Source organism: Neodiprion fabricii, chromosome 5 (assembly GCF_021155785.1).
Source record: "Neodiprion fabricii isolate iyNeoFabr1 chromosome 5, iyNeoFabr1.1, whole genome shotgun sequence".
In the NCBI taxonomy this organism is placed as follows: Eukaryota; Metazoa; Arthropoda; class Insecta; order Hymenoptera; family Diprionidae; genus Neodiprion; species Neodiprion fabricii.
In genome coordinates this window covers 29,986,735-30,011,051 of record NC_060243.1, presented here as the reverse complement: position 1 = coordinate 30,011,051, position 24,317 = coordinate 29,986,735, and the positions used below count along the sequence as shown (strand labels likewise).

Sequence of the window (24,317 nt, the reverse complement as noted above, 5' to 3'; positions counted from 1 at the left end):
TGGAGACAATGTTCTTTGAGTGACGGTAGTCAATGTCAATCTTCTAGTTATTTTACATGTAGGAGTTAATAGTTGGAAGTCATTAATTAAAAAGATTAAAGAACTATGTTTCTTCACAGTCAGTATGTCATTGTGTTAAAAGGTTTTTAAAGAAGGTCTTTTTAGCAGTAAAATTAATTTGCAAGTGTCCAAGAAGTGGAGGTAGGCTTTTTATGACTATGTTCCACATGTCTAACCAAAAATTATTGTTGGTTGAACCGATTGGGTCAACAGGTGAATAACGACTGATGGGAGAAACAAATATGATCCAGAGTGAAGGTCACACCAATTCCGTTAATCTTAGACAAGATGTTGAACATTTAAGTAATATTTACAAACCTCTAATCTCCGCCCACACAACAAATATTGTTTAACCTTAACTAGATACAAAAACATTTTTTGTCCCCATAACACAGTTCTTTCTACATAATTTTTTTCACAAAATATTTATTGTTTTTCTGTATAATTGTTTATATTAGGTTCACCTTCACTCTGGATCATATTTGTTTCTCCCATCAGTCGTTATTCACCTGTTGACCCAATCGGTTCAACCAACAATAATTTTTGGTTAGGCATGTGGAACATAGTCATAAAAAGCCTACCTCCACTTCTTGGACACTTGCAAATTAATTTTACTGCTAAAAAGACCTTCTTTAAAAACCTTTTAACACAATGACATACTGACTGTGAAGAAACATAGTTCTTTAATCTTTTTAATTAATGACTTCCAACTATTAACTCCTACATGTAAAATAACTAGAAGATTGACATTGACTACCGTCACTCAAAGAACATTGTCTCCACTAATTGTAAATTGTGAATTCGACTACATCTTAGTCCACTTACTTACAAAAAAAGGTAAATAACACTTAAAGCCATTCTTTTTTCAATTAATCAAAATGTTCTTACTAACCAATAACATATAATAGCCCTAAGAGTATTACATCTACAATATTTAATGTCTGATTACTTCTAGTATTATTATTTATAAAAAAAATTTTTTGTTGTTCTTGACAGTTAAATAAATAAATCGTTCTGAGGAGGGCCCATATCCGGGTCGAAACGTTAACTAAAAATACGTTTACTTAATTGACCGATCACCAAGATTCTATAATAGATTATATACGAGGTCGAGAATTCTTATTCATCAGTATAACATCAAAGAACATAACAATCCTTCTGAAATTTCAATATCCCGTATTCGTAAAACAGTATATATTGTATAACAAGGAGGCAAACTTTGTCTGTTCGGTCCGAGCGTATGCTTGACGAGCCGAAGACGAATATTGCAAATAGGCGAGACGAAAAGACCGTTGTCACCTTGGTGCACGCGATTTTGTATACAACGAGAGTATATTCCGCGTTTTTTCACGAAGCAGGAATTGCGGTTAGGGTCGCGTAATGTAAGATTTGTTCGCGACAGCGCGTACGCGCTGTACAGAAAAGACCACTTTTAACTCCTAGGACTTGGAAGTAGTCTTTTCTATACTCCGCGCACGCGCATTCGCAAACTCACTCGACCGTCACAGAAACGGGTGTACCTTGTATACGGAGAACACGCATGGAAAAACGCGTAAAACATGCTCTGGTCATATACATGATATTATATAACTCAAGCATGTTTTGTACAAGTTTAAAATCTCACTCGCCTTTGACCCGTACGCGTGTTCACCTACGACTAATATTGCAAACTTACGCTCAGCCCGAAACACCGATTTTGCCTCCTCGTTAAACAACATACTATTCTTCCCCTTGAATATCAGAAGTTCCGCAAATTTCGCTGCGTGTATACGGTGAATCAGACTTTCGGTGATTCGATCAAGCTGCGGGGAAGTCACAGTTAGATGAAAACTGATAGCGAGAAAAATGAGGATAGAAGAAACAATGGTAGTTATTTTCGCGCGCATCATTATCGACGGAGGTGCGGGGAGGAGTGACACAACCAATGATCTAGCAGTCGGTCGAGGGGGAAGATCGTTTCGCGAGGCATTGCGGAAGGTGCGCAAAAGGGCCACGGGCGCGCTGGGGGGGGGGGGGGGGGGAGAGACACGGGTCCACCAGACGCATCGTTGCTTGAGCCGTGAGCAGCGTGGCATGCCGGCAGCAGGCAAACAGCGTCGTGCGTCGCTTCGCGCCGGGGAGAGCGTGACGAGGAGCCGAGCGAAGCGGCAGAGAAGCATCAGGCGATAGGTATTTCGTATTCGGTCTCCGGCTGTTGCAGCGAACGGACGTGTGTTGATCGCGCGACGGGCATCACGGCGTTCGATAATTTTTTTTTTTTATTATCACTTCCTTATCCTAAATACTTACTTGCACAAAATTTTCAAACAGCCTCTAGTTGGATCTCATCGCTGTCGACGGTTGATTCTTATCAAAATTATTTTGTCGACAGTCACACGTGTGTGCGCTGTGTGTTTTTTTTTTAAAGAAGGATCAGTTTTTTTTAACTCGCAGTAATCCAATCGTACTTTTATTTTACTTACCTTCAACGTTATTCCGAATTGGATTCCCTTTTTGACAACCATTTTATTTTCTTAAAATTTTGTTTTACCCTTGCTTCTGACGTACATTTGTGAAATACGTATAAGTTGAATAATTTTTGTGGTCAATCGGTCATTCGCACATCGTGTCCATATCGATGAATTATTGTTACATACTTACAATATATTTGTTAAACTTTTGTGTGTATAATTCATAAATCTGCAAGAAATTGAGAGGCACGTTACAATAGACATGCGCACGTGGTAAATATTATTATTAACATCAACTGTATTCGCGTTCTACTATTCTTTTATACGATGGTTATTATTATATTTTGTTTACTTAAATCGACGATACGATTATTACTCGCCTAAGGGAGGCTGCGTTATTTGGAAAATATCTGTCTTGTTGTTTATTGCAAATATACTCGGCTACTCGAATACTTCTTGACTTTTGCTATATACCATTTATATACACGCGATTTCAAGAAGAAACAAAACTAAGATGTTTGCGCCTCGCGGCCGAGCGTTTGTTTACGCTCTTCTTCCATTCAGACCGATCTTTTAATACTTCCTGTTACTTGTTTTTTGTCCCCTTCTTTTTCTGGTTCACAATACGGTACGGATTATTCTCCATTCAATTTTCTTTTCGTTTTCCTTATTTAAAAATAAATTTTCCCCCGAACCTCGAGACGATTTGGAGTTTGTAGATTCGCCGACAGTTTTTCCGTTGCTTGAAAACGAGACGAAAATAAGAACACTTCTTGTTCTGTCGCAAGTTCAAGTCCTGATAATCAAATACTTTGTCCTTTCTTCTCTCCTCTCCTCGCTCAGCTAACACGTCTAATCAACTCCATAATTACAGATCGATTCGTTATACGGAATTGCAGCAACGATCCGTTGATGATAACAACGATATAAACGAGACACTTGCGGTGCAGAAAACTAAGAATAAAACAAAAAAAAAAAACACCATAAATAACGATAAACAAATAAATAAATAAAAATTAATTAACGGCGTGAGCGCTCGTCGGTTCGTTCATTCTTATTTTGTTGTTCTTCAATTTCTCCCTGGAAGAAAAGTGTCAACGCACCGCGTTCGTTGGTCACCGCAAGAGACAATTGAGTGAATATTTTGTGCTTCGAAGAAGAGTGAAGAAAATTTACTCTCGTCATCATGGGGACCAGAACTTTGCTCATTGTGTATTTTCTCCACGCCGTCGCAGCGTGCGGTCAATGTGAGTATGAAGACGTTACACACATCTTACCTCTGATATAGGTACAATACTATATTCCATCTATCAATGTCTAGTTCTCACCCTATACGTCCGTCGCATAAAACCATTACTCAGGATTTTTGTGCGTGACAAATTGTTCGGTTTTGAGACGTTACATATCGCGATGATACAGTGCGAGGTGATTGAATGCAACATGTGCAGAAATTCATTTCACGTGAAATCAAGAAGCTCCAAAAAAAAAAAAAAAACAATGAAAACGAAATCTCAGCAACGTGCGGTTGAAAAAATAAGTAATCCCCGTTTCAAAGATTCAAAGATATTTGTGTGGTACGGTATTTAGCGATGTGAAAAGAATTGATTCGAAATTCTGATTTTTGTACACTGATTTTGTTCATTGCGAAAGATTTGACGTCATTCTTTACACCGATGACGTCACGTTGCGTCATTTTTCTTTCACTCATATTTTCAAATTCGCAAAAATACCGTAAGCTATGCGTATATGCGACTGCATACGTACGATCTTGTGTAACAAATATTGAACACATCGTATATACGGGAAATGCAGATTCTTGAGAAAAATTTCGTGCCTATTATTACTAGGAAATTGTAGCGAAACGGGTTATCGTTACTATGACGGTTAAAATGTTTTTGGAATTGCAGGAAAATGTGGTAAGAGTAACTATTTAGTATGATTGTCGTAGTCGTCGATACCATATTTATTTCTAGTTATTGCAACATTGAATCCATTCGTTTTTCGTTAGTGATTAAATTCGTTTAGTTAAATAACGTTCATACAAAAATATGATTCAAAAATATATATATATATATATATATATGCGTTTATAACGTCGTTTGTAGAGTTACGATAGATTAGGATTATTATTATTCACGTTCAAAATTCGAGTCACCTGTGGACGTTTATTCGGAATCCGTCCCTCAATATATATACGCGTAAACTACCGCGACTGAACTTCCATTTCCGAAAGTCGTTAAGTTCAGAAGTATTTTCGGAAACGTTGGGAACCCAGAGGCAGCGCATTTGGGGGCTCGTCGATTAAGAAACATCCCTCCCTCTGTTTCCCCGCGGCATTGATCAAACATATTTTTACATAAGCATATAATATAGCACAAGGTATAAAATGGTGAATCCGTGAAGTAATTCCTATCCTTTTATCGGTTCTCTTATTTCCCCGAACTGCACTTGGATATTGTAGATCATATTGAAGTTAGTAACGTTATCGTAACGATTCGCCATTTTGGAATTGTCTGAAATTCAGTAAAAAGTTATAAAACAAAACACACTCGTATTTCGAAATCTTAGTTTCTTAAAAATCATTGTAAGATTAAGAAAAACCAGTTTTTTTTCCTCAATGTTTCTCCACTCGTTTCGTTACGATAACGCTATATTAACTTTAACCTTCACTAACGCTGCAACTTCACAATGATTTTGAAGTTGACTTTCAGTTTCATATTTATTTATTTTTTTTTTTTTCATCTCGGATACGGTTTACATTATTTATACGGTCCACTGGATTTCAGACCATCCAAAACCTGCAGAATAACGACTTTTAACGTTACAAACTTCAACTATGCAGAGATACGAATTGAATGAACTAAAGAACCAGTATATATACATATATGTATAGGTTAGGACGTGTATACGTTGAAGGGAAAGGGAATGACAGAAAAGTGAACGGAAGTGGGGCAAGAAAGATTTGAAAATCTGAATGGAATTCCGAAAATCTTTGTCCTCTTATTATACCTATTCGTAAAAACGTTTATAGAGGCGGGCGGTAGAAGCGTTCACTTCAGAGTATAACAAGTATGTATAACACAGCGGCATGTACATACCTATTACAGGTGGATTATGGGTATATGCGAGTTTGAATGTACGTATACATAGAGAGTGAGAGAGTGAGAGGGATAAAAGTAAAGGCAAGGGAAAATACTACTTGATCTTTCTAAACCGCTTCAATGGCATGTCTGTGTGTACGCCCCTGTCGGTTTGTGTCGGTTGAAGGGACACAGGAAGTTTGTCCCTTGAGGGCTGAGGACGAAAGGACGAAAGGATCGTAGGACAGGTCTCACTTTGTCCTCTCTCTCTCTCTCTCTCTCTCTCTTTGGATAACTAAAATTAGACGCTCGTAGAAAAAGGAATTATAAGGAGAGGAGAGGAAAAACGTCGTTAGGGCCGTGTTAGAGATTTCGGTTTTTTTCTTCACCACTCCTGCGGCGAAAGGAGAAGCCCAGGATGAGGGGGAAATGGGAGGAGGCGAATTCGTCCTTCTCCCAGCCGGAATATCTCAGGTGTATTTTCTACCTGACCCACACAAATCAATGTCCGCGTGAAGGGAAGCGTCGTTTCTCTTTTCGAAAAATTCACTCTCTTTCCAACGTTCTATACAGGCGAAGCACGCCGTGCAACGGCCATTAACCTGCATTAGTCCGGTTTACCTATTCCATTATATCTATCACGCACTTGTTGGGAAAATGTGTATATTTCCTTTTTATCCTACACTGCATTCTGCACCTGACCTTCGGGAATTTACCGCTCTTGTGTATAATATCGTACTTTATGTACCTAACGTATGCTTTGCTGAATGGAACGAAACTCCGGTACCTGAAATTCAGACCTTTGCAGGTCTATACACGGAATATTTTACGCAAGGTGTAAGAACGGCGCATCGTTGTTGAGAAAATTTCTTACATTCCAGAAGCTGTCCACGAAGATCTCGTTTAAAATATTGGAATTGCAAAGAAAGGCTCGTACGTCGATGATTCGTTTGAAAAATCTTTTCACAATATCGTGAAAATCTACGGTAGGTTTGTTCAAATTCACTTTACAACGGTTAATTTTATTAAAAAGATCATTTTCCGCAAATACACACTGACGACGAAACACTTTCATTTTTTTTTTTTCCTTGTATCAAATTGGCACCGTTGAATACTTTATTTCACAACAATGTACCGATATTCATTATCGTTTAAGCTAATGCAGGCAACGTTGAATTGACTACTGAATAAAACAATTAAAATAAAATTTGTTTTGTCAGTGACTTTGTAGAAAACAATCTTTGCAGCATACGAATATTACGATAATATTATTATATAATATTACGATTACCCGCTAATAAGATTAATAAGAGATACGGTTCGTAACAAAGCAACCTGCTCAATGAATGTGAATATTTAAAGAAATGGGATCGGAACGGGGAAATTATACACGTGCCGTATGATGACTGTAAACTTGTTTTTTGAGTCATAATAATATCGACTACTGCGAATGACTCACTGTATAGTAATCCCCGGGTTTATTATACATGTATATGCATATACGTACACACATGTGAAAGATACCTGCAGATTGAAGAAATGATAATTCGCGGTATTTAATTACGACCTTGACCTCGTCATAGAACCTGTTAATTGAAAAGTTGGTATTTACAGGTGTATTACTCACCATTGATTCTTCTTTATACGATATCGGGTTATACCTGAGTAACGATATGTCACAGTTGGAAGAAAAAAGAGAATAGAAAAAGAAAAAAAAAAATAATTGTAGAGATCGTTTCACTTCGACTACAAAAGAAGAAGAAGAAGAAGGAAAAAAAAAAGTAAACCATACTTTGCGGAAACGAAAAAGTAGACGACATCTCTCGCGCCGCGCAGTTCTGAGTCATTGTCGCGTGAATTTTTGGCAGAGAGATGTTTTTTTTTTTTTTTTACTCTCGCCGACGACCACCGAGATTGCAATTTAACCTAATTTTCGCGCTCCTCGACTATTGTCTCAATGTGCCTGATGAAGGTGGGAGACATCCTATGTGTATTTTAAACTTTCGAGATATGTGCTTGAGTCTCGCGGTGCTTTTGAGTCGCTCAAATATCAGTCCTATGCCTGCCCAACCGCACCGAAATAAATCTCCTAAGTCGCCACCGAGACGCTATTTATATACACACATGTAAGGTATGTCGGCGTATATATATATATATATATATATATATATATAAATACGGGCTATTGTAGGAGGAGAAGATAAACGGGGTGACGCGATTTAATTAACCTAATTCATTACCGCAATTACAGTCATCTCGCGAATAGAACACCTCTCGTAAAAATGTGTTGTACGAAATTATTATTATTATTATTGTTGTTGTTATTGTTATTCGAAATTTTTAAACCTCGAAAATACACCGGTAGAAATTTTTATAATTACGCCGTTGTTGTTTCTACGTATATAATACGATACAGTTCTTAACTCTTTTGAGTCACACATTATTTTGCTGGGTCAACTTTTATATCAAGATGTTATCGTATGGTTTTTCGGATCGCTGTTTACGAATATGAAATTACATTTTAAAAGTTCAAGATGGTGGATCCAATATGGCGGATAAAGATTTCAAATCTTATAAAATCTGGTCGAAAAACTCTATGCGGTGGTTCTTGAGGTCGCTGATAAAAAATCTGAAATCAAATTTCAAAAATTGAAGATGGCGGATCCAATATGGCGGATAAAGATTTCCAATCTTATCAAATCTGGTCGAAAAACTTTATGCAGTGGTTCTTGAGGTCGCTGACAAAAAATCTGAAATCAAATTTCTAAAATTGAAGATGGCGGATCCAATATGGCGGATATAATATGGCGGATGAAAATTTCAAACCTGATCGAATTTGGTAAAAAAACTCTATGTAGGCGTTTCGGGGTCGCTGATTGGATTCGCTGTACCGGATTTTCAAAATATGATTTCAGATTCGTAATCATTGACCCCAAAAACTTATACTTTATGTAAGACGTGTATATTCGTAGAGAGGTAACTTTCTCGGAAATGAATTATTCCTTCAATTTTCACGTTTTTTTTTAATCAAGTTGTTTCTAACAATAACAATTTACTTTAAATTGCAGTAATTACTCTTCAGTATTGAAAATCTATCGGTATACTATCAGAAATAGCAAAAAACCGCAAAGAAATATGTTGAAAAGTTCTCTGGATATGCAAAAAATTGTGTAGAAAACAAGTCAAGTTGTATTATCATTCTTAATAACCATATATTGGAGACAGAAAATGAAAATTAGTTTCGTAGCTGTACAACGAAAAAATATAGTACACCAGTAAAATTTGACTCGGTAAACATTATAATTCAAATTGAAAATTTTTTTTTTATGTTTCCGTGGAAAAAGCGACACAGTGAATGAATGTTTACGTGTTGAAAAAATTGTCCACTCATTTGCATTCAGTGTACGTGTACATGTGATATACAGACGCTTATCGTGACAACGTAATCTCCGAAACGCTGCAGGAGTCCTTTCGTTGCTCCGTGGAATATGGCGAACGGATGCTGGAGTAATTCGAGGATCGGGATGATTCATATCTCTCCATTCTATGCACGTCTTGGGCGTGTATAGGTTTAGGTAGAGGTGGGCATACGTACAGCAGACCGGAAGGACAGATGTGCCACGGTTTAAAACGCTTCTCCTTTTCTCCTTTTTTCAATTTTTTTTTTTTTTTTGCCCTCCGCGCACGTAAAAATTCGGGTCATTCAATCGATGAAGATCTCGATTATGGTATACTGCATATTGGACAAAAACGTATTATGTGTTATACTGTAAAAACTTAATCAGGCCTAAGTTTGTAACGTTATCGTAACGATGCGTGTCTAGAAAAGCACGTTATTTTGCAACTTAAGAATTACCTGAAATTTAGTTAACCGTTAATAAAGCATCGACAAACAATTCAAATTTTGTAAATTCAATTTCTTCGGTTATTATAATGGTACGAAATAGTAATTTTTGTTTTTTTACCAACTTCAGCCTCGTAAAACTTTTTGGAGATTGATGAGTGAGATTGACAATGAAAGAAATTCCTTCGTTTTCCTTGTGTCTAAATTTGTATAAGTATTGTTAACGCTTGAACAACATTACATGTATTATGTATGGATTTAAAACAAAAACTTGAAGTGTAAATTATATGTCAAGTGGGCAAAAGGTGTTTTCAATTTAAACGTCGATCCAATTGTTTATGAAATTGTGCTTTGAAATTAAACTTTAATAAAATCGAAATATGCACGCTTTGCATGATATTAAATTGATATTGGTTAATAACGTCATATAGCTAATATAAAATTACCAATAACGATAAAAAAACGCCGTATAAACACCGTGTATAAATAATCTATTATACTGTGAAATGATCGAAAGATTATCGGTGAGAGATTTTTCGTTCGGACGATCAAAAGAAGGATCGAGGAGGGGCTTTTAATCCCGTCGGGTCTCCAGATCCGTAGCGTGTGGTCTGATGGGTGTCTGATTACAGGAAGTACTTTTCCTTCTATTCTATACCTACCTACCTTAGATACTTGCATACATATATATATATATATACACATATACTTTACATCGTGTCTGAACATATTCTTCTACACATGGCCGAAGATACTCCGAGCCTTGAGTCGCGTTAAAAAAATCTCTTTATCGAGGATCGGATCGATGTATACTTTTTATTTCTTTCCTTCATTTTTCTACAGCTTAGAATCGATTTTGACGCGAAAAATAACCGATTGTAATTACATAATAATAATAATAATAATAATAATAATAATAACAACAACAATACAAGTAAATATATAATTGATGTAATGCAATTATATGTACAGGTAGATATATATATATATATATATATATATACATATACATATCGTTTGTTTCGCGTCTGCAGATCGACGCCATTATACTGTTTTAGCAGTGGTAATAACTCGAGAGTTAACAGACTGTTAAGAGCAGGTATATACATAAGGAAGTCTAGCGCATTGTTCTTTAGCTTCGCCTGCAGGCGTGTATATAAGCGGTAAAAGTAGACCGATAATATTTCTTCCTTTATTATCCGCGGATGATCTTGATCGTTGGGAAAAATTAGAACCCGCAAAGCAGTACACACAGCTTTCAACTTGTATTCTAACATTCGCGATTTCGATCTTCGTTTCCTTGTAATATCATGTTTTTTTTTTTTTTTTTACGGATATTTGTACGGAAAGAATACACAAAAAAAAAAAATTTGCCAAGCGGAGATGAAATATTACAGTAGTTGAAGGAATTCATTGATCAATAAATGTAGAATAACGCCCGCGAAACGTTTTAGAATAGAATAAAAGTATTTGAACCACCCATGCAGAGAGATTTTCTGTTAGGATGTGAATCCTCGTTAAATTCTATGCTCAAGGGGGGGATATACATTCGAGGGTTTATTTTACATCCGTGGGGACGCAGAGACGCGACGACCCTCAACAAGGAGGGGATATTTTCTGCAGAGGACGCACAACAAAGGCAGCTATAATATATCGCTCTTGGATCAAGATGCTTACCAAGTATCATGTATAAATTACGAATTGATCCTCGAGGTTGAAGAGACCCATGCTTATTGGGGGGTCTTTTGCTGAGCACGGTGTGGTCCTCCTCCGACAATTTAATTTAAGAGAAAACGTGAGATTTTCTTTTTTTTTTAAATGAGGTTGAGAATGGTGAAGATATTTTTTCGGTGCTTCTTTTTTCACGCAACTTCGAGATTGACATGTAATACTCAAATTGTACCTTATACGCGACTTGCCGATGAAACGGCATAATAAGCAATTTAGCAATTTAGTTTTTCAGCTATTTAGCCGAGGCATGCACAAGCGATAATTTATCATCAGTCAACGATACGTCATTGTTGTGTGGGCTGTGGTCTGTTATTGATATGCTAATGTCCGCGGCATATTACGGTCCGTATGTATTTAGTAAATCTACGCATAAGAAATTATCGCTGCAGCAGTAACACTTGCCGATTTTATTTATAGCAATAAACGCGATAAAAGGTATAAAACGAAAAACAGAAATATTGATACAATATCATTTGATTTACAGGTGGTGATAATATCGTAATCGGTTGAATTTAGTTATAAAACTAAAGATGGTATTAAAAAAAAAAGAATGACAAAACATTATCTACTTGATTATGTATTCGCATTTCGTATAATATCTTTATCTCGATCTTTATCCAGCAGGTCAAAAATGAGGGTTTTTATTAAAAATTCCCAGCACTCTGTTAAAGCTGACGTAATAAATTCGTTTAAAACGAGTACAGAATTTTTGTGGTTACGAAGACGTATAATGATAACGTAATTTATATGTGTGACACGGTGTATGTATACCTATGACACACGTGCTCACATAAGTGAAATAAAAGACAATTTCTTTGCCCGAGCTTGCCAACTCCTTAGTATATAGGTATAACGTATTCCACAATACATGGTTGTTTGTTATTGAACACACAACGTCGATTCGAACTGGGACTGCGGGGAAAATATCATATTCGAAAAAAAGACGTTGATGCCGGTGTTCGAAACATTTGAATTTAACGTTATCCACAAAATTGTATACACTTATCGTTGCAGGTCCCTTCTTCAAATTCCAGACGACAGATGTTTCATTGTCGGTCGAATAACTTTACCGCGAAGATATGTTATAAAAGTAGGTATTAATGGACGATATGTATGTTAGGTTAGGTTATGCTAGAATTATTTGCGCACCTGGGAGGAATAAATATTAAGTATACATCATTTCGCACTTATTGTCGAGTCCCGGGGATTCGAGCCGGGATTTCTTCCAAGAATTTCGATAAAACTACCGAAACAAATCTTAGATGTAAAGAAAAAAAGAAACAAAACAAATCAGAAGGAAAAATGACGGTCAAATATTTACTGTGTAGCATTAGTTTTGGATTTTGAAGTAGTATGAATTAGGAATATGTGTGCGTAACCATTGTGTTTTATGGTTCGTTTAGTCTGCCAATTCCTGAAAAATTTTCCTACGGATACTGTAAGCACGAAGTAATTTTAAAAAATTGCAACGACGCACAGAATGACTCGAACTTGTCGAGTCAAACCCAACCCAACCTAACCTGTATGCCGCATAAAGTAATTCCCTGGAATGTGATTGAATAATTTAACGGGGCGAATAGGGCGGTGAAATAAGGGGCGAAGGGTCCTAGGAAATGATCCGAGGATCAGAGCGCGGATAACAGCGCCATTCATCTTTCCGAGTAAACCAGACTGCCGCTGCTGCTGCGGACCAAATGCACGAGTTGTTTGGGGTGGCGAACGAGGCGAGACGAGGGCTCATCCCCTGAAAATCGTCGAGCCTTTTACATTCGGGTCGCAGTTTTGTCGCGCCTGCAGGATTCTTTACCCGCATTTCTGTGGACAGATCTATTCAATGCCCGGTCACCTACAAAGCCACTTACAATTATTCCAATCGGAATGTATTGTACACTTGGGGACAATGAATCTGAGACGGCTAATTTTTTACACTAGACAGTTATGTTGGCAACACAGAGAAACCTACAGCGCCATAGTCGCCCGACGGCGAAACAAACTCAATCTCAATAAATGTAACATAACCCATGACCGTCGAATCTTACCCTAGTAGAATTGACGTGTCGATCCGACAAGTCGTTATCCCCGCGGTTATTCTAAGGTTAGATTCGACGGTCATGGGTCATGTTATGTTTATTGAGATTGAGTTTGGTACGCGCTCGGCCGACTATGGCGCTGTAGGTTTCTCTGTGTTGCCAACATAACTGTCTAGTGTAAGAAATTATCCGTCTCAGATTCATTGTCCCCAAGTGTACATACATACATCTGAATCCATAATCTCTACCAGATTCTGCAGTAGTTTCGGCCGCCATCTTGAATTCAAGGGGTTATTTGTTATTGTCAAATATCTCGCCCATTTTCAAATTTTCGCTGCAAGTGGTCATGACTAAACTTGATTGCAACAATTTTTTGTCTACGAGCGGTATTTTTCGACTTAAACTATGAAATCAAGATAGCGACCGAAGCTACTGCAGAATATGGTCGAAATTCTGGATTCAGACTATGAATAACCCTCGCCAACTATTAGAAAAACAAAATAGTTGTATCGTAAAGTTATACATAGCGAATCGGCTAATTGCGTAGTCTATGGTTGTGGATGTGCAGGCTAACCAATTATTGCGATGGGTTAGGTTAGGCATGAGTCGGTGCAGCATCAAACTTTGACGCTCATGCGCTGCCGCTGAACTCACATCGGGTGCCGACCCCCCGGGACTCGATAAATCGCCTCCCCCCAGAAACTCCATGAGTTGAGCCTGCATTCGCCCCTGAGTGCAGGCGTAATCGATAGGAAGTTGGCCTCGCATCATCGCCTTTACCCCGGGTTTTCACAGACCTGCTGCGTCTGCTACCGTGCGGCAAAGTCAGGTGACTCTGATTGAAAAGTCTGCCTATTTTCAAATCGTTCGACAATTAATTCCCAAAACCAAATCATGACACTTATAAGTTTCTAAAAATAACCATTCAAGCTTTGATACGATCATTATTGGCCTTATATATTGACGCTTACATCTGATGCGAGTTTGTTGTTTCTAACGTGATCGATGATCTGCACGATGTTTTATCGGTCGCGTAATTATAACCTGGGGTCATTTTTTTTATCATGAGAGGAAAACGTGTTGGAATTTTTTTGTCACAGTTCAGATGGCGTGCCAATTTAACACGTGTGTATCCGATTTCTTCTTATCAACGCGAGCTGTAACAATAAGATGATATTATAATATGCGCGTACAATGTAATGCACGAGATCCCGATAACGAATCGCGTATTGACTTCACTCCGCAAGTATATCGTACAGCGTCGTATTTTTGTAACGGTACGAGATTAAATGCGAGAAAACAGAAACTGTATTTTGCGCTCATTGTCGGCGTACTGTCAGCGTACATTATTTTATCATTTATTAATTCGGTAAGAAATAGAAACATGGAGGTGTAGATTCTGTGTCTTTGTTTCTTGAGTTTGTTCATTTTAACGCAACTTTATGTAAGCAAAAATTATAAAATTGTCGAAACAATAGCGCGTGTAGTTCGGATCCGGATAAACTCGACGTATTTTCAATTGTTTCGACCAATTATCGCAATCGTTATTGTAAAATTTCAACAACCCGAACTATATTATTTAATCTCTTGCACCGCGTATGAAATAACATATACACAGATGTACGAATGTTTTCATTTGCTAATCATTCGCTTTGGCAAGTTTCATTTTTCGCCGATATCTATAGACGATCATACAATACGGTATAATTATAATGTGTATATTTACATTACACCGATGATAAATATCGGCATGGGAATATAATGACAATAATAACGATATAAAGAGTAATGGCAAGGGGTTTATCTTTGTTTTCTATATCGAACACACAGCTGTTCTACTTCGAATCTGACAATGGATTGACGAATGGATATCCTTATAATATGCTCCGTGACGTGTAAAAGGAAAAGAAGTTGAAAAAACACGCGTGCGGCGCGGCGGGTCGAGGGACCAGGTGGTGGGTCTTTTACGAAATTCACGCGTGGTTTTCTCTCTGGGTCCTCTTACGCACACATTCGATACACACACCCCAGCGGTATTCTTTCCGAGCTGAAATATGTGTATTCGTATCGGAAGGTGTAGTTTTTGCTGCAGCCCAACAGCGAAACAGATGGCTCTCGCAGGCATGTTCAATATTATTTTACAAAAAGACCTATAATATTGTTGAATCAATCATACCACGAGCATACAGGTACATACATTGATAACTGTATAAATTTCGTATATACCCAGGCACGTTAAACACGTCATGCGTGTTGGTCGTACGAGCGTAAGTAAAAATGTCCAACCATAAGTTTGCTATAAGCTGCTTGGGGTGATGTGATCACATCTACGAAAAATCTCCTCATTTATATTCACCTTAGCTCGCCGACTGTAATATAAATTCACCTGAAACGTGAAGAGAACAGAGATTCGGCTTCGCAATCATAACCTCGTAACAATTCTATTATTATTATTATTATCATAATATCGTCGTATTCAAAAAAAAAAAAAAAAGAAAAAACCAAGAGATCTTTCTTAATTCTCTTCTTATTTGTATGCACACAAGTTTGGAATCAAAAAGTTCTGCCGTCATGTACAATGAAGCGAGTTTTTTCTTTCTTTCACAATCTTCGTTAAATCGATTGTTTGGAACTTAATTGCGCGGCGTTTGCGGATTTGAATTAGAGACGGTAATTTTCAGCGAGATAGACTATCTTTGGGGGGGAATATAAACATGGATGGTTACCGTGAATGAAAGACGCGCGCATAAATAGTCGGTACCTTATAACCTCCGCCAATAACCAGGGCTCTTGAATGGTTGTTGGTCTTGGCTGCTGCGGAGCTTATAGAAACAAAAGTGTGCGTGAACGGCCGAAATGCCCGGGGGGGGCCGAACGGACGAAAATCTTGGCCACCAGATGCATTCTTGAGCGATTTAAACGGCCAGACGCCGGCTTATTCTGCCTTCGCTTGATTAACTTCTTTAGAAATAAAGAGGAGTAAATAACCGCCGAGTGGGGCAAAAGGAAAACGAAAACGGGATGAAAATAAATAATAAAAATTACCGGGGCTCGGATATTGCGCATCGTTACAAGCGATATACATATGTATATTATATTTTTTGCAACGTTATTTTCTCGTGTTATAACTGCATAATGCTTCCTTCAATTGTACTTTATATACACTATTCATTCGAAATTATGCATGTACTTTTATATAATAATGGTAGGAGTAGTCGTTTGAGAGGATGTTATAGTCAGTCTTTACCGACTGAGTAAAACGCCCATTTATTTTTATTATTATTAAAACCCATGCATAAGTTACAAAAACTATGAAAAAACCTTTTTGCATATTTCATGAGAAAATAAATCCAGAAAACATAAATCCTGCAATAAATGTTAATTCGATTTTTGGGGACAGATTTCATGGCACTATTGTTGTGTGAAAAAAAACTTTTTTTTCGGATATTTGTATTCGATATTGCAGCATGTAGAATTCTGCTGACTGCCGTATTTTCGATGATATTAAAAAAAAGGCGTGAAATTTAACACTAGAACTATCAAACCAGTAAAAATGACTGGTTTAACAATTTCATTTTGAAATCCCGTTTCAAGTTAAAAGCACATGGCACCAGATGTAGAAAAAGTTTGAACACCCTGTAGATTGAGTTGCAGCTCCGTGATGCTGCTCATTGACTGTAAAACCTAAAACCCCAGGAAACAAGATATTCGTTATAAGCATGAGGCAGGTAGAACGTACATCATTTGCGGCGCATGAAAAGAAATTGAAGACAGCATACGGCACACGCTCTCTGTGCAATTTATACTCGCTCCTACCGCGGACCGCATGCGTAACGTGCGTTACCATTTTCTAGGAGAAGTCTGACAACCCAGTTTATGCAGGGTGGATTATTAACGACCGAATGGCCCGTCCTATGCTATAATTTAATGCGCATGCGCTACAATCCGAGAGCGGCTGTTTGCCAGGGCTACCAACCGTCATAAATTCAACCTAAAGTTCGCCGCGATGTATGTAACCTCGAAAATTTTGACAGAAATCAGTGTTGAACACAACTGCCAGCGACAACTATTGAAATTTTCGAGGTTGCGTTCACGACGGTTGGTCGACCTGGCAAACAACTACTTTCGGATTGTAGCTCATGCGCATTAAATTATAGCAGAGGACGGACCATTCGGTCCTTGGGAATTCACTCTGTATATTACATTTATACCTATATCCATAATTGCAACATTTTAGTTTCGTTGGAAAAACAGAGAAGAAAATGAAAAAAATTAATATATTAATAATGTTATACAAACTTTCACTGCACACCTTCGAGTTACATATTATATGCACTCGCATGATAATTATAATCATATTACATTAATTTATGTGCATATTATATTTTATAGTTCGTAAATTCTTTACAACACGATGTCGTTACTACACATTATGTTCAATTTCCATTACTTTCGTCAGGATATAATTATTGTGTATATACATTTACTGTGAATTAATTCCTTTGTTTCGTATTTTTTCTCCACTTCCTATTAGTCATCGTTTTTCTATGATTTTTTGTTCTTTTTTTTTTTTTCTTTTCTTGTCGAGGTGCTTACTGTGACGTATAACGGAAACAATGCAAGATTGCATCGTGAGATGTTGATCTAGGGAAAATGTGAAGAAGAGTGCAGTAAAAACAAAGAGAGACCGGAGGATAAAAATGGAAGTGAACCAAGGAACGACCTCCGCAAAGTTGTTTGATTTTCCCGACGAGATAAGCTAGATATGTATGCACGAATATATATATATATACACATAGGTATATGTGTACAGTATATACCATTATTGCGACAGACTTGGCATACATATCGCGAGTTTATCTCGTTCGGGATTTTGGCGGGAAGATCTTTGAAGAGAGTATCGTCATTTTTTTTTATTTTTTTTTTGTTGTTTTCAATTCTCCTTTCGTAAATCGTTTTTCGTACGTTTTATCTTTTAAGTTATTACGACGTAAAGAAATTAAAATAAACAACAGAAGAACACGTAGCCCCTTTTTGTTTCGTGGACTTTAGAAAAATTGAGCGAAACATTGAAACTTGGCAAATGATCGAAACGGTAACGGTATAATAATCGCCGGTATACCAGCATAAGATACCATAATACCTGGTATCTATGCGAGCAGTGATGTTACGGTACGTAGTTCCAGTGCTTGCTTCTCACTTATTCGACTCAGTGTTCCAAGTTTGTGAACAAGAAACAACAGTGCGAACCAACCGGTCGTTATACCTATACCGAGAGTCAGTAAACTCTCTGGATAACTTATAACCATAGCCTCTCGTCTGCGAGAGTATGAAAACGACAAATAAATAAATAAATAAATAGAAGCAAATGAAACATGAAAGTGTCGAGATTTTTATCCTACCTGGATATTTTCAAGTCAATTTATACGAAGAAGATGAAATAAAAAAAATATATATATATTGGAAGATTCAAGTAATTTAATAAAATATTTCAGCTCGAGCTTTAGCCGAAATTTTTATTTTTTTTTTCCTTCTCTTTTCACGTCTCAACAGCTGCTCGGATATGTTTTTCTTTTTTACAGCCTGTTTACCGTTTATCGCAGTATACATATACATAATGCGTAAAATATACGGTATAAAGGTGTTATTTCAGTTTGATATCAACAAGCTGCTGCATGTTGCTGATGAAAAGACATCGACGTATGCAGGTGTAAGAAGAGCGAAACTGACGACATGCCGAGGGACCGAAACCTTTCGGAGCTTACGGTGTCAAATTTAAAGTCAGAGTGTAACAGTTGATATCCGTACACAGTCTTCTGTATACACCTGCATATATCTATGAATTAGGTATACATGACAAATTTTTAGTCATGTACTTACCTGTAAGAAGCAAGATCTAATGTCTCCAACTTTTAATCGATGATCCGATTTATGTTATGAGAAAAAAAGCATCCTCAAATTCGTGGTGTGAAAAAAAGAGCAAAATTTGAATTTACATACTGTTACCATTTTTGTTATTTATCAAATACAACTGCAGCAAATAGAGTATTTTTTAAAATTACTTTTCGTCTGGCATGCGATAAATGCGTATTCGGTATGCGAAGGCTGAAGGCTGCAAATAAAGAAAAAGACAAATGCAAAAGAAAAGAATCCTACTAATCGTCGCGAGCCAAGATTTCGGTAATCTTGAAAAAATTTTTCTAAAGTTGTTATGCACGACGTAGATGTGTGCATATATATATATTTAATATATATATATATATATATATATATATATATATATATATATATATAATAGGCGTTCAAGTTTGACGATGGCAACTGTATGGTTTATATTTAGAAATTTTTTTTTTTTCGAACTCAAGATCTAGGCTACTATACTGTCCCTGCACGGCTTGTCTTCCAACCCTCTTGTATATCATTTACAAGAAAAATTCTATTCCCGTCTCGTTACCGCGCGGGATGAACAACCTCTAAGTGCTAAAGGTTTCGAGGCTGCGGAATCGGATACTGGAAATCGATGTGTCGAGGTTCGATTTTATGGCTGCGACACCGCCGGCTTCATTTGAATTTTGTAACCCGAGCGTCTTGGGAGCGTGCAAGAATCGCCGGAAACGTGGATGAAAAAATCAAAGTCTATAATGTAATTCGAATTCTTTTGCGTTCTCTCTCGATTTATCCTGGCAACTTGACCAGGTATAAAACCATCCGTACACCTTGGAAAAATTATATCGTCTGCGTTTTTAAGTCGAATTAAATACAAGTATAAAATGAAATACGAAAACGACAGAAAAAAAAAGAAAACACTACTCGAGTCGAAACGCTCTCGCTAGGACAGTCTTACCGATGAGAAACCGATGTTCCGCATACTAATTTTCGTCTCGTGCTTTTTGAAACGCTAAAGAATTCACAGGCCGCATGCTGGCTGATTTACTTAAAATGTTGATAATGATGAGAACAACAACAACAACAACAACAACAACAATAATAATAATACAAATAATAATAGTAATAAAAAGGAAGATTTCACGGTATCATTGCTTATTTATGTTTTTTTTTCATTAACATTACGTGTAATGTTTTTAATTTTTTGATTTCGGAAATCTGGTGAACTGATTTTGTTCTTATTTGTAATACTAATAATAATAATAATCACTCCCATTTAGGGGGTTGATTTCCCCATTTAACTATTTTCAAGGGAGCAGTAAATCTTCCAAACGGATTTCGATGAAATTTGATGTCGAGAGGGTTTCTTGGATCCCTAATTACGAATCTGAACTCGAAATTGCGAAATTCAAAACGGCAGATTCAATATGGCGGACAACCGTTCTAAAAGTCACTTGGTATTGCTTGATATTGGATCCGCTTTTTTGAATTTCAAAATTTCGAGTCCAGATTCGTGATCAGCGATCCAAGAAACCCGTCGATATCAAATTTCATCGAGAACCGTTGGGTAGATTAATTACTGTTCCCTTGAAACTAATTAAATATGGGAAAATCAAGCCTCTGGCGGCACGGACTGGAGTTGAGATAAAAATTTGAAAAAATTGGGGAATTATTTTTGAATTATTTGGAACCGATTTGCGGAATGAGACAGTCGAAATTCAAAAATAATCTGCTTAAGGACGACCCTAACGTGCAAAATAATTGGCGATTTGTAAAAAAATTTGTCGACGGCAACATATATATATGTGAATTCTTTTGCGAAGACCTCCACCTTCTCGGAAAACCCTGTATTATACCTATAATGTGCTCGAGAGTACGAGTCGAGAGGGCTTCCAGTCGATTTGTTTTTTTGATCGTGGGCCTAATTCTGTGGCGATGGTGATGGTGGGTGCATTCTGGATGAGGAGGATGAAGAGGCTGGTATAAAAAAATTTCTTCTTTTTTCACGAGCACCGGATATGGGGCGATTATATTTAGAAAAAGGCACCGCACTTATGTGTGTACATCTTATACACTGCCACGAGGAAACATAAATTGAAAAGAGGATAAATAAAACGAAAGAATAACGTTGAATTTTATCCTCGTTTATCGACGTTACGCGTGGTTGGTTACGATAAGTGATAATTAATTATTTTCTCATAATCCAATTATAATTTCCGGGAAGTTCGAATATATAGTCCTTGCAGCTGTTACCGATCTATCGTTTTTATACGAGTTCTGCAGATCGTGCAGAGTTTACGAATAATCGACCTTATGATTGGAACACCTTAACCGTTCTCTGTCTTCTTCTATTTTTCACTTAATTTTATTCTCCTTTTCATTTTCATCCGCACCGTTTTATGATACTATTATTGGTATGCAGCGGCTCTTCTTCGATGTTTCGCAGACATTTTCATAAGAAAATGCAGATAACATTTTATTTTTCTTCTTCTTCTTTCTGTACGATACATCGACTTAGGAGAAACGAAAAATGAATAAATTAGATAAAAGTTATGTTCGTTTCATCTGGTTGTTGCTCAGAATTCAACGATACATTTATTACTTACGAACTCTGAGCAGCGGAACTCTGTTGACTTTTTTTTCTCACATTGCCGCGAGATGGTTAACGTTTTTTTTTTTTTTGAATGCAAAAAGATAGCAAACTAATTATCACTCCCAATTACACGGGGCAAACTTCCTGCGACGTCTACTTAACGATATTCTAAATCCTGTCTCTTATCCCCAGACGGTTTCCGGCTTTGAGTTATTTTCGCAAACGATCACGCTGATCGTCCTTGTGGACTAAATCCTTTTTCTATTCCCACGTGAACATAGCATTTTAAGATAAACCCGACGTTGATATTTTGTTAATTTTTTGCTCCTAAAACCGTATATAATTAAGTAATCGTACGTTATGGAAATATTTAAACCACCCTGTGCAGATCCGTGAGTACGGATGTATGTATGGTAAACACAGAGTGCAGCCACGGTGTCGTGAGAAACAAGAAGATAAAGCGGTGGGTAGAACCGAGATGAAAAGAAAATATGAAAAGTGACAAATTTTGTCTACTATTCGTCTCTTCCGGTTATAACTTTGAACAATTTTTTTTTCCCCTTGTCGTCGCGGCTAAATAGGTTTGTTTTAACTCTTGTATTTCGGTTTCCATGCACCGACTCTTCGAGTGTAATTATACAACGATATGCTGCGTGCTATATGCTTCCGTTGTAAAAATAATCCTATTTTAGGTGTTTGAACGAACTGCTTGAGGTTATTGTTGTACGAAACGTATACACAGAGCCGGTAGAGATACGATAATCTTATCTCAACTTAAAACATGCATTTCCGTTCGTCGCTGTATGTTTTTCACTCGCTTAAATCGTTTCACATACCTATATCTATGCAACCCAACGTACAGGTGGGTATATTAACAAATAAGAATCGCGCGAGGCGCCGACTCGACTTTCGGTCGTAACAAGAGTAAATTACTGCACATGCGCCAAATAATCGAACTCTATTGGTCCGCGAGATGCAAAGCAGGGGTGCCAACTTGACTCGAAATGGAGAATGAGATGTCAAACTCTTCTGGATCAAATGGTGAATTGAAATTACTTTGTTACGATGACCCGTAGCAGTTATCAATAAATTAACAACAAAACCCTGCTTCGCTGTTCCGAATAATTATACCAACTATCGGAGATATGCTGGAACCAGATAAATTTTCTCCGCGTACGTAACCATAACCTCTGTAAACCGTGTTTGAGAGCCGAAGATTCAGGTGGTAAACCTGTATAAGAATTCGAGAACTCAATCTGTCAAGTTTCACCGTTCACTCGTGAGTATTGAAGGCATAAATACGTGTCTTGTTTTCTCAAATATTCGAATCGGTTATCCGAATTCGCAAATTACAAAATGAAAAATTACAGACTCCGATCGCGTGAGAATACATGTCAGCGTTCACGCACTCGGAGAATGCGTGACGAAGTGGTGAAAACGCAAAAAAAAAAAAGTAATAATACAAAGTCAGATAAAAAATAAAAAGAATTGGCAAATCACTCTCAGGCATTCCATTCGTGATGTAATCGAAGAGAATTCTGGCGAGTCTGTGCCTGCATGGGTCTCTAAGGACAAAAAGACGCATGCACGACGCTCGTTCGTCGTATATATATATATATATATATATGTCGGTACATACACGCTGGGCATGATGATTCATGAATAAAAGATTACAAACTGTGAATAACACGATGTCGAACTCTTTGTTTTGCGATTTGACTACCTAACGGCCGTTTTTTTACCTCCCCCCCCCCCCCCCCCTCCCTACCCTTTTCTCTTCTTCATTACCATTCTTCATCCTCTTTACATCTCTCGTTCAATGTTTTGTCCCAAGGCGACGATAGAATCCGGCCGGCGTTATTTAAACGACAGGAAGTGATTAGGCACAATTTGCTTAATGATTGATTCCCGCGACCACATCGTCATAACTTGCGGCGTGGCACCACCTTGGCCTCTTCTTTTTATCGGTGGTCGTGGTCTCGGCGGGAGTCAGGTTCGCAAAGAACACCGTCGTCCCTCTATTCGCCCCTTGCAATTGATTTCAGTATGCTGTATTATATACCCACGTCCTGGTCACCGACGTCATCGTTAGTGCGGTAATTTAACATCTCTCACTAATTAGTCCAATAAGATTGGTCTCGCTAGCCAAAGGAACATCCAGAACTAGTGCTGTGCGATTAATCGATTAATCGTTTTTACCATCAATCGATTAATCGTATTTTCGATAAATCGACGGTTTCGATTCATATACCGTTTGACCGGCAGAATTGTTACTAGGAAACTTCGATTAATCGAAAAACTCGATTAGCCGATCAATCGCGAGCACGATATTTTTCGGTTATGGTGTGGAATGAGAACAGTCGAGGACCGTCGTACGGTAACCACAAGTTGAAACTCTTCTCGTTGTCAGTGCAGCTTTGATAATTGGCGATGCCTTTTGCAGACTTTATAAATAGACAATTATTACGATTACCCGATCAGATCGTTGAAAATGATCTTTTACCCTTTGAATCAAAGTGAGTCGGGAGCTTGTACCGGTGCAGCTGCACTATCGGTGCAACCGTTCTCGACGCTCCTCGTAGTCGACGGAAATCTCATTGCTCACTTCTACGTAAGGTGTGTTTGTACGTGGTTACGTGTGTT

At 37.5% G+C, this 24,317-nt stretch overlaps 1 protein-coding gene across 4 annotated transcripts in view; it reads left to right on the top strand.

The window, feature by feature from the left end:
- Positions 1-640: 640 nt before the first annotated feature.
- The window catches only part of LOC124183881, a 37,198-nt gene continuing 13,521 nt past the window's right edge, over positions 641-24,317 (top strand). Inside the window, exons 1-2 of one of the 4 annotated variants that reach the window (XM_046573018.1) lie at positions 641-897; positions 3,385-3,757. In XM_046573018.1, coding sequence (XP_046428974.1) covers positions 3,697-3,757 — 61 coding nt within the window. In that variant the 5' untranslated portion in view covers positions 641-897; positions 3,385-3,696. Of the gene's footprint in view, positions 898-2,152; positions 2,230-2,262; positions 2,784-3,384; positions 3,758-24,317 lie in introns of those variants that run through there. The other 3 variants (XM_046573019.1, XM_046573020.1, XM_046573017.1) reach the window with 3 other exon arrangements.